Source organism: Delphinus delphis, chromosome 2 (assembly GCF_949987515.2).
Source record: "Delphinus delphis chromosome 2, mDelDel1.2, whole genome shotgun sequence".
NCBI lineage: Eukaryota > Metazoa > Chordata > Mammalia > Artiodactyla > Delphinidae > Delphinus > Delphinus delphis.
In genome coordinates, this window is record NC_082684.1 from 109,632,654 (window position 1) to 109,649,378 (window position 16,725).

At 40.2% G+C, this 16,725-nt stretch overlaps 1 protein-coding gene across 1 annotated transcript in view; it reads right to left on the reverse strand.

Annotated features, from left to right (window-relative positions):
• Nucleotides 1–16,725, reverse strand: part of AGBL1 (AGBL carboxypeptidase 1) — a gene marked incomplete at its 5' end in the record, with an annotated part of 707,101 nt that overhangs the window by 313,144 nt on the left and 377,232 nt on the right. The window contains one exon of the mRNA XM_060002674.1: nt 8,839–8,968. Within this exon, the coding sequence (XP_059858657.1) occupies nt 8,839–8,968 (130 nt within the window). The remainder of the gene's footprint in view (nt 1–8,838; nt 8,969–16,725) is intronic.

A 16,725-nucleotide genomic window follows, 5' to 3' on the forward strand; every position in this document is an offset into this window, starting at 1 on the left:
GAGCTGGAGTGGTTAGTTTTGAACTTGTTCACCCTGAGCTAAACTGATTCCCCTGTGTCTCACTTTCTTCATCAGCGAGGTGTACAGTGTGGATTGGATTACGATTTTGAAATCAGGCTCTCACGCATCTCCCCTAGTGCCTTTCCCAGTGAATTACTGTCTGAGTTAAATTGCAAGGTTAATTTAATTCACGCAAACATGAGCTCCATCATTTCTTGCTCAGCAAAGAGACCGTTCAGGGCCACATGACCACGCTACTCACATGCCTTCACCGTCTTTCCCCTCCATTCTTTGGTCCCACCCTGGTTCCTCTGTAAGCTACTTGGGCACCTTGTTCAAGAGGTTGCCCACCCCCATCTCAAACACACCTCCCCTAGCCATTCGCCCGTTCCCGCAGCTCACCTATTCCTGATTGTTTACTGCTCTGCTTGGCCAGCTTTAAGCTGCTGTGTTTTCCATTCCTGACATCTGGGTCTCGTTCCTGCTTCCCGGCAGCAAGACCTCTGCATTATTTATTTCATTGCCACAAGAAAATGAAGGCGAGGCTGGAGCTCAAAGGAGGCTAATTCTGGGGAATGTGATGGAAACCCAAAACAGCAATGCTTCCAATTAAACCAACCAAGTCTCACTAAAGCCCTGGAGATGCCAGCCTGTGCACAATATTTTGCAGACAACATTCAGCCCAAGCTCTTGAGTAGAGTAAACCTTTCTATGAGGGAAATGGTATTGGTGGCATGTTCAATTATCCAAGAACCCTGTTTGCAAGACCACATTTCCCAGTCCTTTTATTGACAGTCATGCTCTCTTCTTAGCAAGTGTTTCATCTGAGTTACCAGCAACATCAGTCATGGCTGAGGCTAACCACAGTGGGCATGTGCAGCACTTATTCCTATAACTACCTGAAAGAAGACGTGATGTGGCTTTCCCTTTCCTAAAGTGAAAGACTTTCACTTAAATTGCATCGTTGTGGGCCAAAGTTCCAACGTGGCCTTAGAAAAGCAGCCTTTACTTACAAATCAGTTTTGTCCCCCTCCAACGTCTAATTTGGGGTGAAATTTTTCACATTTCACTAAGCAGAAGGTATTAGTAACTAACCGGTTATGAGATTTCTCACAGTGGGACCCTTTATTACCTGTTATAAAATGCTGGAGGAGGTTTTCTGCCATTCCAGTGTTATGTATTATAATATAATGGCCTGCCTTCCAAAATATTTCAATTACATTGAAAGAGCACATGTACATTAACGCAAAATCATGCAGTCTAGTATGAAGCTTTGTTTTGTATGCAGCACCCTCCTGGGAAGTAATAATTTTAATCTCTGCTGTTTATTTAAATGCTTGATACGTACCAGTCACACTGCTAAGGTTTTACATACATGTTTAATCAGTATAAAATTCCTGAAAGGAGGCTATCATTCACATTTACATATGAGGCTCAACTTTTACTAAGGTTAAAGGAAGTTAAGTGATTTGCACATGGCCTCCCATTGAAAACCCATGTGTTTTACCTCAAACTCTAACTGGTCTGGCTCCAAAGATTTTCCAGAACAAAATATTATAAAACATTGGATTTATCAATGATAAAGCGCAGTGTAACAAGTCTGTCAATTAGCAAAATTAAGAGTGAATGACCAGGTTTAACCTGAGGTCTTGCCTAAGCTGATTTCTACTCGCTTTCGCTGGCCAGCTGTCCCTCAGTGAGGAGGGAGCTTAACACCCCAAGAGGGTACTTGTGCAGTGAGGCCTTGGTAGGCTCCCCAGCAGTTAAAACTGCTCTTTTTCTCTAGTTTTAGACATTGAAGGGAGAGAAGCAGCAGTCTGGCCACCACCTTTGGACACAGTGCCTGCAACCTATCAGCCGGGGTGAGGCCTCTGCCACCTATCTCACTCAGTTGCAGGTACTAAAGTTCTCAAGGTAGAAGCATTAACCTACCCACTTTGTGTGACAACGTCAGTTAGGGTAGAGGGCTTATTGGGAACCCTGTCTTCACCAGAAGGTGGGATCTAGACTAGTCTTTTTGACCCATGGCAGATTTCCAAATTGTCTGGATAAACCTAGGGAATGGGGTATGAACATTGACCCACCACCATGCCTAGCCACTCAATAAAAGGAAGCTTGCCTCTGTTTCCTGATTTGCAATCCTATCTTGGAGGACTGTTGATTGTCTTGGACCCTAGGCTGGACTGTGCTTTGGTCTTGGCAAACCCTACTTTCTGGGACTAGAACTTTGAGCTCTATGCCCAGTGCCATTGGCCATCATCATCCCTGCCTTGCTCTCTCACTAGAGTCCTCCTTGGACATAGATATTTAGCAGATGAAGCACAGGTCTCCCCATGTCTTCATCTGAAGCCTGTTCTGACTTGCAGCCCACCCTCACAGAGAATACCTTTATAGCAAAACTAGTCCATCTGGCCCTGTCTCTTGCTTTCCTCCCATTTCCACCAGTGCTGAGCAGAGGCACCTTCAACCAGGCTGAGGGAAACACTGATCCAGGCAAACACCCTCCTATTTTCCCCTCTACCTCACCTCCTAACCTCAGTCCATTCTGCAAAAAATGAAAAAGAGGGAATTTTCTCAGACTTCTTTGAAAAATCTAACTGGCCTTCCCTGTAGCATATGGGGAACCCCAGGTTTCCAGTCCCTGTGATACATAGAAATTTCATTGGAGATACTAGTCAGAGAGAAGGGAATATTCCCTTTGTTTTCCAACATAAGTTTATCCAAGAAACCTCAGCAATTCACTTAAATGTAGAGTATTTACATCTGTAAAAACACCTACAAGATTGACATAACACACTACTATATATAAAATATATAACTAATAAGAACCTACTATATAACACAGGGAACTCTACTCAATACTCTGTAATGACCTATATGGGAAGAGAATCTAAAAAAGAGTGGAGGACTTCCCTGGCGGTGCAGTGATTAAGAATCCACCTGCCAATGCAGGGGACGCATGTTTGAGCCCTGGGCCGGGAAGATCCCACATGCCGCGGAGCAACTAAGCTCGTGTGCCGCAACTACTGAGCCTACGTTCTAGAGTCCGTGCGCCACAACTACTGAGTCTGTGCTCTAGGGCCCGTGTGCCACAACTACTGAGCCCACACGCCACAACTACTGAAGCCCGTGCGCCTAGAGTCCGTGCTGCGCAACAAGAGAAGTCAGCGCAATGAGAAGCCCATGCACCGCAATTAAGAGTAGTCCCCGCTCGCTGCAACTAGAGAAAGCCCGCGTGCAGCAACGAAGACCCAACGCAGACAAAAATAAATAAATAAATAAATTTATTTATTTATTTTAAAAAATTTAAAAATAAAATTAAAAAAAAGAGTGGATATATGTATAACTGATTCACTTTGCTGTACAGCAGAAACTAACACAACACTGTAAATCAACTAGACTCCAATAAAAATTAATTAAAAAAATAAAAATTACACATTGTATGCATTCTCTTTTTATCATTTAAAAAAAACACCTACAAAACATGGTTTCTGGTATGTTAAAGAAGCACTGTTCAATCTTTATTCTGATAGCATGGGAACAATTTTAAATAAAAAAATATGGAATCAGATTATTATTATTTTTACCCAGGACCTCCATGGGTTTTTTTTTGGCTTGGGGATTTTTTCTTGTTTTCCCTACTATATCCTCAAATACAAAAAGGGGAGAATTCTAGATTCAGTACCTTAGCCTGAGTCAATGAAAATAAGTAACAATAACACTTGTTCTTCTAACACTTCTGAGGAGTAAAGTGGAGATAAAATAAATTATGTGTACAGAGTATCTTGAGGTCCTTGGAGACAAGATTTCAGGAAGGGACGTGCCATTCCTTTTTCCCCTCTCCTTTCATGCCTTTTTTTTAAAAAGAAGCTGATTAACTAAAAACATATGCCAGAGGGACAGAGAAGACCAGGAAAATCATTTAAGCAGCTAAAAGTTCTGTTCCATTGGGCCCCAGAGAAAGATAAAACCAAACTATGCCCTCCCTGGCCCCTGGCAGAAGGCGCCCTAGTTTTTGTGAGTGGTAAACGGAAATCAATGAGCTGCTCAGAGAGCACTGCAATCCCTTTACCAACAGGCACTCAAAGAGCAAGAGCCAAGGGGATGGGAATCCATACCTCTCCTAATTCTGAAGCCCAGACCCTTTGCAGCAGCACAGGGGCCAGGTAGCTACAACCCAGCAGCTCAGAAGAAACTGCTGATCTGGCTTCCTGGGAGCTTGCTAGAGCCTGAGAGCTTTCGCCCACTCCCCCAAGCCATGCCCTACTGCCCCTGAGCCTTGTGCCTCCTGGCCCTTATGGGGTGCTCACTCTGCAAAGAGGAACACTTCAACGCTTCCTACTCATTGATTGTCAAGCCTGTCTGCTCCTCTGGGCTTCTCTGCTTACATACATTTTCTCTGGCCAGAGCTTACTGATTTCTAATAAATCTTCTCAGCCTTTCTCTCTGTTCTGGCAAAGATAATCTTCCTTGGTTTGACTTGCAGGCCTCCATGCTGGTCAATTTAGTTTGGGACAGCCCCCTTTACCTCCTACCTGCATTTCAAAGCTCTGTGAGTTTGCTTTGATTTGTCTTTAATTCTAAGTAAATATAAATGTAAATGAGTATATGAACAGAACTTGAATGAGTTTTGAGTCAATGAGTTTTAGTGTAACTGACTCTTCATTCAAAATATAGAACATTTCCACTAACCGAGAAAGTTCCCTCTTGGCCCCTTTTATTTAATCCCCTTCTAGAGGCAACCACTGTTCTGGTTTACTTAAATCTTGCATAAATAGAAACACAGAATATGTGCTTCTTAGTGTCTAGCTTATTTCACTAAACATGTTCCTGAAATTGGTCCATGTTGCTGAGTATATCTGTAGTTTATTGTTACTGTCTTTAATTTTTTATCTTTTTTTTTTTTTTTTTGTGGTACACAGGCCTCTCACTGTTGTGGCCTCTCCCGTTGCGGAGCACAGGCTCCGGATGCGCAGGCTCAGCAGCCATGGCTCACAGGCCCAGCCGCTCCGCGGCATGTGGGATCTTCCCAGACCGGGGCACGAACCCGCGTCCCCTGCGTCGGCAGGCAGACTCTCAATCACTGCCCCACCAGGGAAGCCCTGTCTTTAAGTTTTTATTGCTGAATAGTATTCCAGTGTATGAATATGCCAATATTTTGTAGGTTTCTGGGTTTTTGGCTCCAACATCTGGAGCAGGTTTCCTGATCTTCTAACAAACAAGAGAGACAGAAAACGGAAGTTCAAGAAGATGGGAAAGAGACCATAAGATCAGTGTGATGTGAGAACTATGCCATCAGTTAATAAAAAGCTTTCTTTCTTTTGCTCTGTGAGGTGACCCTAAATTCACCAACTCTTCAATTTCACAAGGCAGAAGGTCTAAAAGTCCATAATCAGGCCTGTAGACCTCTGAAGAAAGAATATTTCTCTACTTTACTACAATAAAAAAAGACTACCTCTCTACTTTACTACTAGTACAAGAAAAACTTTTACTCATCTTTCAAGTCTAGCTCAAATGGCATCTCCAGTCTCTAGCTTTTCCATAACCTTGAGGGAAAGTGGCTCAACCTCTCATTTGTGTTCTTACAACTCCCATGAGCCTTGGTTTCAGTTTTTACCATCTTTTACTACATTGGTTTCTTTGCAGACCTGACTATACTTTCTACCAAGGAAACTATGGACTCCTCAAAGAAAAGGTACCTTCTGGCATCTAGCACAGTGATTACACACATGGTGTAAATGAGTAGACAAGTGGATGACTGCCCAGATGGATGGGTGGATAGATGGACAGATGGATGGATGGACGGACGGATGGATGGATGGATGGATGAATGGATGGATGGAAGGATGGATGAATGAATGGGTGGATGGATGAAACAATTTGTGAATAATGCCATATTGCTTATAAACTGAATGAATTATCTGGTTTTAGCAACCCCCAGAAGTATCATGGCATTGCTTTCTCTCACTGTCTTGCATTCTCATTGGTTCTGGGAGTTTATAATATTCTACCTGCCAATAGGCAAATGTCTCAGTATCATCTAGAACAGGTGGAATCTTCTAGCCACCAGAAACTGGCTTCCTGATGCTTTAAGAAATATTTTCGTAAGAGTCAGAGTTTGGGTGGAGTCACAGTTAACCTACAACTAGCCCAAGAGGTAATCTTGACTCAGTGGAAATCTTCCCAGCACAGGACAGGCCTGAGTACTGAATGAGTGACTGACGGTGCTTCTGTGGTCAGCAGGAGGCCAGTTAAATACAGTCGCATAGGTAGCTGAAAGGTGATGTTGAGCCTGTAGGAGAGCTTTGTGACACTGTGAATTGCATCTAGGGCTCAGCTGTTTCTCACCCACCTCTCAGATGGTCCCAGCAGGAAACAAGTCTGCGGCTGTCATGTTTACAGTTAATTAATGTTTATTTATATTTTTAAACAAGGCTTTCACCTGTCACACTTTAAAATAAATGTTCTGCTCTTCAATTAGAGATTGTCAGAACAGAGAGGAATCCTGTTTGTTACGGGTTGAATGTGTGTATGCTTAACTGTGTATCAGGTTGGAACCTTCTTTTCTGTAAGTCTTTCTCTCTCCTCCCAGAGGCTAAGGCCTTCTATTCAGAGAGACATACTTTTCAAGATCTTGACTGTGATATTGGTGCTCTGCTATGTAGGCCATGAACTTGCTTCTACAGGGTAGACAGCATAGATTACAGCATCTCCTTGGAAGCGTGGGGGGAGTGGGAGCTAGCATGAAAACATTGCACATTTTGACCAGTGTAGAAAAAGCATTCTTAAGGGAAAAGGATGTGCTTTGTCCTCTTTGCAATAAAGTGCTGACTCAGCAAGTCTGAAGTGTTTAAACCCGGTACACTCCAAAGAAAGGTCTGGCCCTTGACTGACTCCTGGGAGAACACCTTGACATCTTTGGAATATTCTGCTAGATAAAAGTGTCTTTCTTTACCTGGGCCTCAGGCAATGTGAGAAGGCTGACGCTGACAATGTGATATATGGTGGGGTTCTTGTGCCGCAAAGTGTCAGTTTGACCTCTGAAGGGTCTGGAAACTGAGTAACTAAGCTCAGCCACGTGGGAAACCATGGCTACAAAATAACCCCTGATAAAAAGTCCTGGACACCGAGGCTCAGGGGAGCTTCCACGGTTAGCAACACTCTACCTGTTATTACACATCATTGCTGGAGAATTAAGCACTGTCCATACAACTCCCCTGGGAGCAGACACCTGGACTTATACCTGACTCTCCTTGACTCTGCTCTCAGTGCTTTTTACCTTTGCTGATTATAATCTGTATCCTTTCACTGTAATAAACTGTAATTATGAGCAGAAAAACTATTCTGGGTTCTGTGAGTCTTTCCAGGGAATCACCGAACCTGAAGGTAGTCTTGAGGACACGCCAACACATCCTCTCAAAGAGTAAGTGTTGAAGAAAGATGGCGTTCTGGGTGGAAAACCAGATCAGAACTGAATCTCAACTCTGCCGTACGCTTCCTGGTGATGCCAAGGAAATCACTTGACCTCTTAATCTTTTTGAGAGTTAAATAAGCTTCTATATTAGATATTCACCCATTATTTCACTAGATATTCATTGAATGTGACACTGTTTTGATGACATAGTACATGGTCAAAATTTGGCTAATGGTAGAGGTAATTGTCTGAGTTGGTTCATCCGTGAGCTTTTCCACATTAGTTTAAGTTCCTTAGGTTAGGTAAGCACTCTAAATTTGGACATATGCTCCTCTGCACTTTTGCAGACAGATACGTTCACAGTTTGTAGTCAATAAATGATCAGTAAAGCAATTATACTCCAATAAAGATGTTAAAAAAATACAAATAAAATAAATGAACAGTTTCATACAGTTACTTAGCTAGTATTGCCTCCTATCTTATCTTGAGCCTAAGCCTCTGGATCCATATAGTCTGTTTTTCATCAATTGCTAAGTTACTATAGGCTTGGGAGAAAAGCCTACACATGAAAGTGCCTAGCACAGTGCCAGAATCATTGTTGGAATTTAATAAGTACTAGTTGAATGTCAATCTGAACATCTAGAGGATTTTTTTCCAAATAATATTTGGAAAAAATACCATTTCCTTTCTTGAACAATAACTGAAAAAAAACATAAATAGACCCAGGAAATGGGATGAAATGTAATTTTTTGCCCAGTTTTCACCAATGAGTATTGAACTACTGCTTTGCTCCTATTGTTGGTTAAATTGTTTCCCAAAAAGATATGTTGAAGCTCTAATTCTCAGTCCTTATGAATGTGACCTTATTTGGAAAAAGATTCTTTACAGATGTAATCAAGTTAAGAGGAGACCGTATTGAATTAGGGTGGACCCTAGTCCAGTGTCTGCTATCCTGATAAGAAAAGGGCAATTTCTACACAGACACACAGAGGGCAAGGATGGCCATGTGAAGACAGAGGCAGAGAGTGGAATTGTGCCCCGCCCGCCCAAGCCAAGGGATGCTAAGGATTGCTGGCAATCACCAGAAGCCAGGAAGAGGCAATGAAGGGTTATTTCCCATAGCCTTCAGAGAGATCAGAGCCTGCTGACACTTTAATCTCCAGACCTCTAGCCTCCAGAAATGTGAGAGAATATGTTTTTGTTGTTTTAAGCCACCCAGTTTGTGGTACTTCGTTATGGCAGCCTTAGGAATTGAATACACACACACACACACACACACACACACACACTTCACAGCTTGTCACACACAGGACTTTGGCTTGTGTCTGGTCTTCCTGCCTGGACAGAATGTATTCTGCCTCCTGGGAGGTGGAAGGAACCAAGCAAGAGTGTAGAAGCAGAACGAAGTGAAGGCAGTAACTCACCATGGGACGCCGGCCGATGCTGCCCAGGTAGTGCAGGAGCCCTTTGGCGTGGTAAATTGTGGGCTGCAGATGGGCACTGGGAGAGAGCCACTGTCTGTTCAAATCCCCTCCTCTCAGTGAGCATCTGTGGCTGCAGGAACAAACAACAAGTAAATAAATACACGTTTAGAAGAAAATAAAGCTCGACAAGACAAACAATTAAACTAACGAATCTAACTTCCTTCTGTCTTCTTCTCAATTGACATCAATTGAAGTTGTCCAGAAAGATGCATATCTGGCCTCTAATCTCCCAATGTGCCGTGATTATTCACAGCCCCTAAAGGAACTTAGAAACCATATTTAACTTGATTTGGGGTCACCAGAGTTTGAAGGCAAAGTTTGAGAAATGTTCCCTGCTATACAACACATCCATGGAGAACAAATTCAATAAATTTCTCTAGGCTCTGGGACCTTCAGTTCTACAAATAATTAAGTTGAGCTCAATCTATCATGCTGGGCATATTACATATAATATTTCTAGGTGGCCCAGTAACTCTCGATATTACTGCACCCCAATGAAGAGACTGACACTTAGAAATGGTTAAATAAATGGCCCGAGGTCACATAACTTAGAGCTAGGCTGTTCATCCAGGTCTGTTTCCCTCTGAAAAAAAGCATAAGGCTCTTCCTCCTATCACATTGCTTCTGCCCACCCTGTCCATACAGATGACACAGAAAGCTTGACATTTACTCAGAGAGCCAGACTATCATTTTCAGAGACATCATCATGGAATATTAGCTCTAGAAATGAGCTTAAAATCATACATCTCCTCATCTGGGAAAAGGGGATGTTCATGTTTGAAAGAATCAAGTTGCTTTACAAAGGTGACACAGCTGGTGAGTGAGAACAGTGACTGCAATTCAGAGGGAAGGAAGCTGAATTGCTGAGTGACAGGTAAGGTCATCCTAAAAGCCAAGGACGACCATAAATTACCAAGCACAGCCCATTCTCCAGGGAGGCAACCAGAAGTCCTGCTGAGACACTGTTTATTCGATAGGGCTAAGGATCAAGGTACCACAGATTAGGAGGAAGCAGTGCAGTACTTCCATGGCCTAGTCCTCCCAACCCCCTACCCTAATCCCTATCGCCACCTCCTGCTGCTCTTGTCTTTCCATACTTCAGCTTGATCAAACTGCACACAGTTCTCTGAGCAATTGTGCCTACTGGTCTCATTGCCAGGACTCTTCAAAGCTCTATCCCTTCCCACCTATTCAACATTCAGGGATCAGCCCTGCAGGGAAACTCTCCCTGATCACCAGGCCATTACATTCTGCTCCTATTTGTTGCAATAGCATCCTGGGACAACCTTCATCAGAGTTCTTATAAAAACCTTTTTAGATTTTTTTTTTAATTTCTTTTTATTTCTCTTACATTTGCAGTTAGACTGTAAGCTTCCCAGAGGCAGAAACAGTTTCTTTGTTACCATCAAAACCTTAATATAGTAACTGTGTCAGAGTTGGTATTCAGTAAATAATTTGGAGTGAAAAAAATGTACTAGATTTAAATGTAGAATCACATACGTTTTCTGTTTAAAGAAAAAACACTATTTTTCAATAAACCTTGGAGGCGGAAGGAAAAAGGTTCAGCCTCCTCCTTTCACCACTTTTCCATCTCATGTTTCTGAAATTATCTTTAAATATTAGTTTCCTGCTGCTTGCTAGCCCCTCTTACAGCTCACTGGAAACTGAAAATCATTAGATTAATCATTTATCCCGATTTCACCATTAACATATTTTGACTTGCGAAATGGGAGGTTTTTTGCATCTACCTCTCTGACTTTTTTGTTCTTTTCTTGCTTTCCACCCCCCACTTCCTCTTTTTAATAGCAATGACATCTAGAAATAGGGTTTCTGCCTGATGACCAAGGATGAAGGTAAAATACAAAGCAGATTTTTGGAAAGAAGCAAATAACAAGGAAAGAAGCCAGTGTCCCAGACTTTCTCCTGAGCTTATTTGCTGAGTTTAAATGAATTTCTTTTCTCAAATCGAGGTACTTGCAGGCACAAAATCCCAGAGCCTCAGGATTTTCTTTAACTGCTCTGTGATTCTCCTTGCCTTGACCTGGATTCTCATCAACACTGGGGATTTCTTTTTTCTTTGTAACATCAAAAGTAATGAAATCAGTGAAGGCCCCTTAAAAGCATTTCTGTTTGTAGAAATGAAAATGCAAGCATTGTATGTGTCCAACAGCCAGCAATTCCATGCAACTCTCTCTACCTCTTCTTTCCATATGTTCCACAAAGACCAAGTTCAAGAGCAATGTCCACATGGAAATGACTTTACCAAACAGCAGATATACTGTTCTAGATTACAGTTCTTCAAAAAATAGGAAAGAAAAAGTTTTGTGTTGAAATCAGAATGAGCCTGAGTGTTAGTTAAGGAGATCAAGTCTCAACTCCCAGCTCTGTCACCAGATATAGGGTTGGGGGTCCCTTTGAGAGTCAATATTGTCATATGCAAAAGAATATAAGTATAACCTATCTCCTAGGACTATTCTGAGGGTTAAATTAAATGATCTCTATTTTAGATATCTCCATGGAGAAATACCTACATAACTCTATCATCACCCTTGTCTATGTCCATGTCATGTCCACACCTATATACACATGCACGTCTCCATCTATAGCTGTATCTACATCCTCATCCACATCTACAATACTCAGGGACACATAGCACCACTTGGACTATGTTCATTAGTTCCTTATCTCATCCTAATATTTTTCCTTTTGAATAATAATCAGAGAGCTATATGCAGGTTGATTGGAAGGGAGTAGAATCTTGGCTAGGAACCCCAAACCAGAGGCTGTGGTTAGTTTTAAGTTCAAGTTGACTTGAGCACTTTTAATGGTGGAAGCAATGAGACTGAAGAGAAAAGAAGTTATCTAAGGAAAAAATGCAAGGATATAACAATATAGACTGCTGAATGGACTATTTAATATACCAAGCGGGCCATTAAATAGTACCAAGAGGAGGATGGCATCTAAGATTGACTAGGTACATGGATTTGGAGAGAAACTGAGCCAATGAGACTTAGGCAAGCTGTTAGTTGGGTATAAATTTTGTTTCACAATGGTGGAGACAATGATGCATTCCTTTGGTATACGTAGATTGTATGAACTTGGGAAACCCATATGTGTGTATTTGTATTCAGCGCTCTGTGCGTGGCTATGATTTTGAGAGTAACTCTGTGTGTTCCTATGGCTTCTGCAGTTCCTAGATCTCGGCAATTGTAGATTATTACAATATGTACTACACCTAACTTGAGTGCTTTTCCTTTTAAAGCAAATACATTTTCTTCCAATCTCCAAATCAATTTGGCATTTTGTGTTAATAATATCAGAGATTCATGCAGTCAGGAGAACTGCTGCCACTCTTCCTGGGGATTTGTTTTAAGCATTTGAAGAGGAAATGCACCCCATCTTATTATCTACTGTAGCATTTCTGAAATGACAGCTGCTCCTTCTATGTGGAGAGAATTAGCAGATGGACAGCTATGACTGGTTGGCAATAAATTCAGTGCCTCTAATTTCTGAAAAGGGGTCATCCCTCAAATAGAGTTTGAAGTCCTGCTTTGCTTATAAGGAGAATAAAATGGTGAGCATTGCTATTTTTTTCCCCACTGAAAATTGCAAACTTACAGAGCAGGGGAAAAAAGCACTTCCTTTTGGTTTTCACAGGGGGAAGTCATTTGATCCAAATAGTCCTCATTTCTTAAAAGAAAAGCTTTGGTTTAACTACAGTCTAGTTTAAGGTAAAGCTTAGATGCACAAAGTATGCTAGGTCTAGGGTGACCAACCATCCAGTTTGTCCTGGAATGTTGCAGTTATAGCCGTGAAATTCCTGTATTTCCCAAGAAACCCCTCAATTCCTCGTGAACAGAGGGGTTTCAAAGGTAGGATCCCTGACCAGAGTTGGGTTTGATTGTTTTAACTGACTTTGAATGTTTTAGTTGAGGTACACTCTCCCCCAACCTCAGGCACCTTTGCTCCCTATTTTTACCTCTGAGTGTTTTATGTATATATTATGAGCCTGCTTTTTTTAGGTATTTGCAGCCCGTGTCTAGGATGTCTCTCTAACCATTAAACCTGCAGGTTTTGGTAGGATAAATTCCTTCCCTTAAAAAAAAAAAAAAAAAAAAAAGGCTTGTCGTTTCCTGAAAATACGGTCATTTTATGACCAAAAAAAAAAACAAAACCTCAGTCAAAATTATAAAAAATGAATCAGAAGGGCCAGTCCTAAGAGGTCACTGAATAAAAGCCACCAACTTCATGGTAACCTAAGGATAGCCTTAAAGGTCAGACAGTCTAAAGGGAAATGATGTCACTGTAAACCAGTTTCTTAAGACTAATTGTGGATTTTATGTATCTGCTAAGAACAGGGCTTATCCTGACCAGAGAATGGGAAATAAACCATATAACCAAAGGCCTTGACAAGCACACCCTGACCTACCAGGACCCCTGAAGCAAAGAAAGAACCACAAGCCAGAGGAAGAAAGAGGAAAAAGTGAGTTGCTTCCTGAAAGACCATCTATAAAGCTGCAGTCAGACAATAAAATGACTCAAAAATCTCCCATCCATCCGTGCCTGATAAAAGGAGAGATGGGGCCCATCAGACTGAATGAGTGATGCCAGGCTTGCTGATACAAGTGCCTGCGGCACACCAAGCTCTGAAGTCTAAAGAGAGGTAGCGTGCTTGAGACTTAGCAAATGTCTGAAGAGACATCCCCCCTACCTTCCCACCTCATTTTCCCCACTATTGTATTAGTCTTTTCCATGTTTTAATTTGAAAACCAATATAGAGTTAAGATGAAAATGTGTTTTCTCCAAGTTATTTTGACAAGCCTGGTTTCATAATATCATTCAAACATCCAATGGAACAATTCAAAAGATAACAACGTGAGGACAAGCTGAAATCAGGTCAGACCAGATTAAGGGGTGGGCAAATATAGGTGAGCCTTACACTATCATTTGTATAAATCAGGAATATGTAACGAGTTAATTCACATTTCTACATAGCACTTGATCCCATATACAACTGACTCAATAAAAATAGGTATCACTCCCATTGAAACAGTTAATACTCTAAGGTTAAAGTTTCTAAAGCTATGTCTTGAGACCTTTGTCTGTGCCAGCAATTCTGAGACCAGCCAGGGTGTCAGTAATCACTTGAGGTCACCTATTACAACTGGCTGACATTTTGGACCACATAATATTATTTACCAGATATGAGTAAGAATAATTCATTTAATTTATGAAATTTTAAATACATTAATAATCTTCACAAAAAGTTGTCAGAATGGGAAATTATAAAAAGCATGTCCAAAAACCAAGAACTAATGATTATCTCCATAATGTTAAAAAATTAAAAAATAACCTTTTGAAAAAATCCAACACTCATTCCTGAGAAAGACAATCAGAAAATAAGAATTGGTGGATACTTTCTGTGTCATATGTATGTGTTTAAAAAGTATGCATCAGGCTTCCCTGGTGGCACAGTGGTTGACAGTCCGCCTGCCGATGTAGGGGACGCGGGTTCGTGCCCCAGTCTGGGAAGATCCCACATGCCGCGGAGCGGCTGGGCCCGTGAGCCATGGCCGCTGAGCCTGCGCATCCGGAGCCTGTGCTCCGCAACAGGAGAGGCCACAACAGTGACAGGCCTGCGTACCGCAAAAAAAAAAAAAAAGTATGCATCAATTCTGCTTCTACATATATATATGAATATAATGACATATTTTTTATATTATGACCTAGAAAACCAATGACTAACTCAATAAATAATTCAGTAAGGTAATGGGATATAATATTACAATACAGAAGAAAATGCTCATATAAGAGAGTGGTTGAATAATTTGATGCATTTAAAAACTGGAGTATTGTGCAGCTATTAAATGAAGAAGAAGGTATCTATGAACTAATATGGAATGGTGATTTTCATGGTATAAAGTTAAATGATAAAACGTTATGTAAAATATAAAAAGCATATTTAAGACTGAAGGAGACATTAGACAATACACATACATCTATTCGTTTGTGCAAAAAATACAAGATAAATCAGAAACTAATAAGATTGATTACTTACAGAAGGCAGATGGAAATAGGATATAAAGTATGGATGAATGGGAATGGGGTAGGAGGAATAAAGGGCTAGTGACACCTCTCTGATCATACCTTTCTGTATTGTTCTAACTTTTAGAATCATGTTAATGTTTCATATACTTATGTGAATAAATAAATATAATGAGAAAACCATGAATAGAACTCCAAATGGATTAGTTACAAATAAACAAACTATGGCAAATAAATAACACTTATGGAAGTAGGAAGGAAATAACTGACTCAAGTAACTTTAGAAAAAAATATTGTTGCTATATACTCTAAAGCTAAAGACAAAAACAATAGTACACAAGTGTGTTTTTCACAGCAGTATTCAATTCTGAGCTACCAATTCTAAGACTGCTTTGGATGTATTCTAGAACTGAGTAAACAAGTAACTTAATTATGAGTAATAACAACCAGTTTTCTCATAGTCACAAAAAGGAGTTATAAATAAAGAATTAACTCTGTAGTGTTGTACTGGAATCAGAAGTACCAGCATGAACTCATGGTTTCCTACAGAGAGATAGATAAAGAAATAGATATAAAAGTATGTGTATTGTGTGTGTGTGTGTGTGTGTGTGTGTGTGTTCATGCATTTATTTCCTAGCTCTGTCTACTAGAAGAACCTAGAAACAATAACCCCCTTGTAGCAATGAACATATAAAATGCTCAGATCACATTTTCTAAGTATCATTATTTAATCAAAGAAATCAGGGCTTCTTGAAGTAATGCCTGGGTGAGGAAAGAAGAATATAAGTCTAGAATGTATTATGATGCCTGAAATTTTAAAAGTACTCAAAAATAATGGGAACATGTTGAAATGACAGAGGAATCAATTTTAAGGGAATCCCAATAACCAAATGTGGTAAGATCTGAACAATAAAATCAATAATAATAAAAGTAATAATAATATGTTATTATCCATAAATAAAGTAAATATTTATAAGTTTGTACTGATATAAATAAATAAAGGAATAGCTCTTCATTTGAATAGAATTCCAATTAGTAAATATAGAAGGAGTGAAGGAAAATAAAGTTATTACTTGATAAATATCATAATAGTAATTGTTGCAAGCAAGAATCATCAATGGATGCTAAAATTAGTGGGTGAAAGTATTATGAGTAACAGAATATTTACACAGACTTGGAATATCTCCCCATAAGATACTTATTAATATCAAAGGGAAAAAAATACTAAATTTATGGTGAAGAAACACAGCAGATAATGCCATAATCAACTGATCAAAGATAACATCACCATTAGAAATACATAGCAATGTCATATATCCAATGATACGGTGCACTGAGAAGGGCAGAGCATCACCTATGTGATGCTTTTGCCAGAAATACAGGATGTGAATTTACTTATCAGACAAACCCAAATTAAGGTGTATTCTCCAAATAACAGACCAGAACTCATAAAACATGTCCAGATCAAGAAAAACAAAAAAAGGATGAGAAGCTCTTCTAGATTGGAGGAGATTAAGAAGACATGAATACTAAATGCATTGTTATGATTGGGGAAAGGGACTTTATTGGCACAATTGGCGAAATATGAATAATGTCTGTAGAGTAGTTAAGACTAGTGTCTTGATGTTATTTTCATCATCATACGGTGGATATGCGAGATGTTAGCATCTGGGGAAGATGGATAAAAACTATACAGGGTTTTTTTGTACAATTATTAGAACTTTTCGGACAGATGCCCATTATTTCAAAATAAACACTTAAAAGATTTTTAAAAGTCAAAAT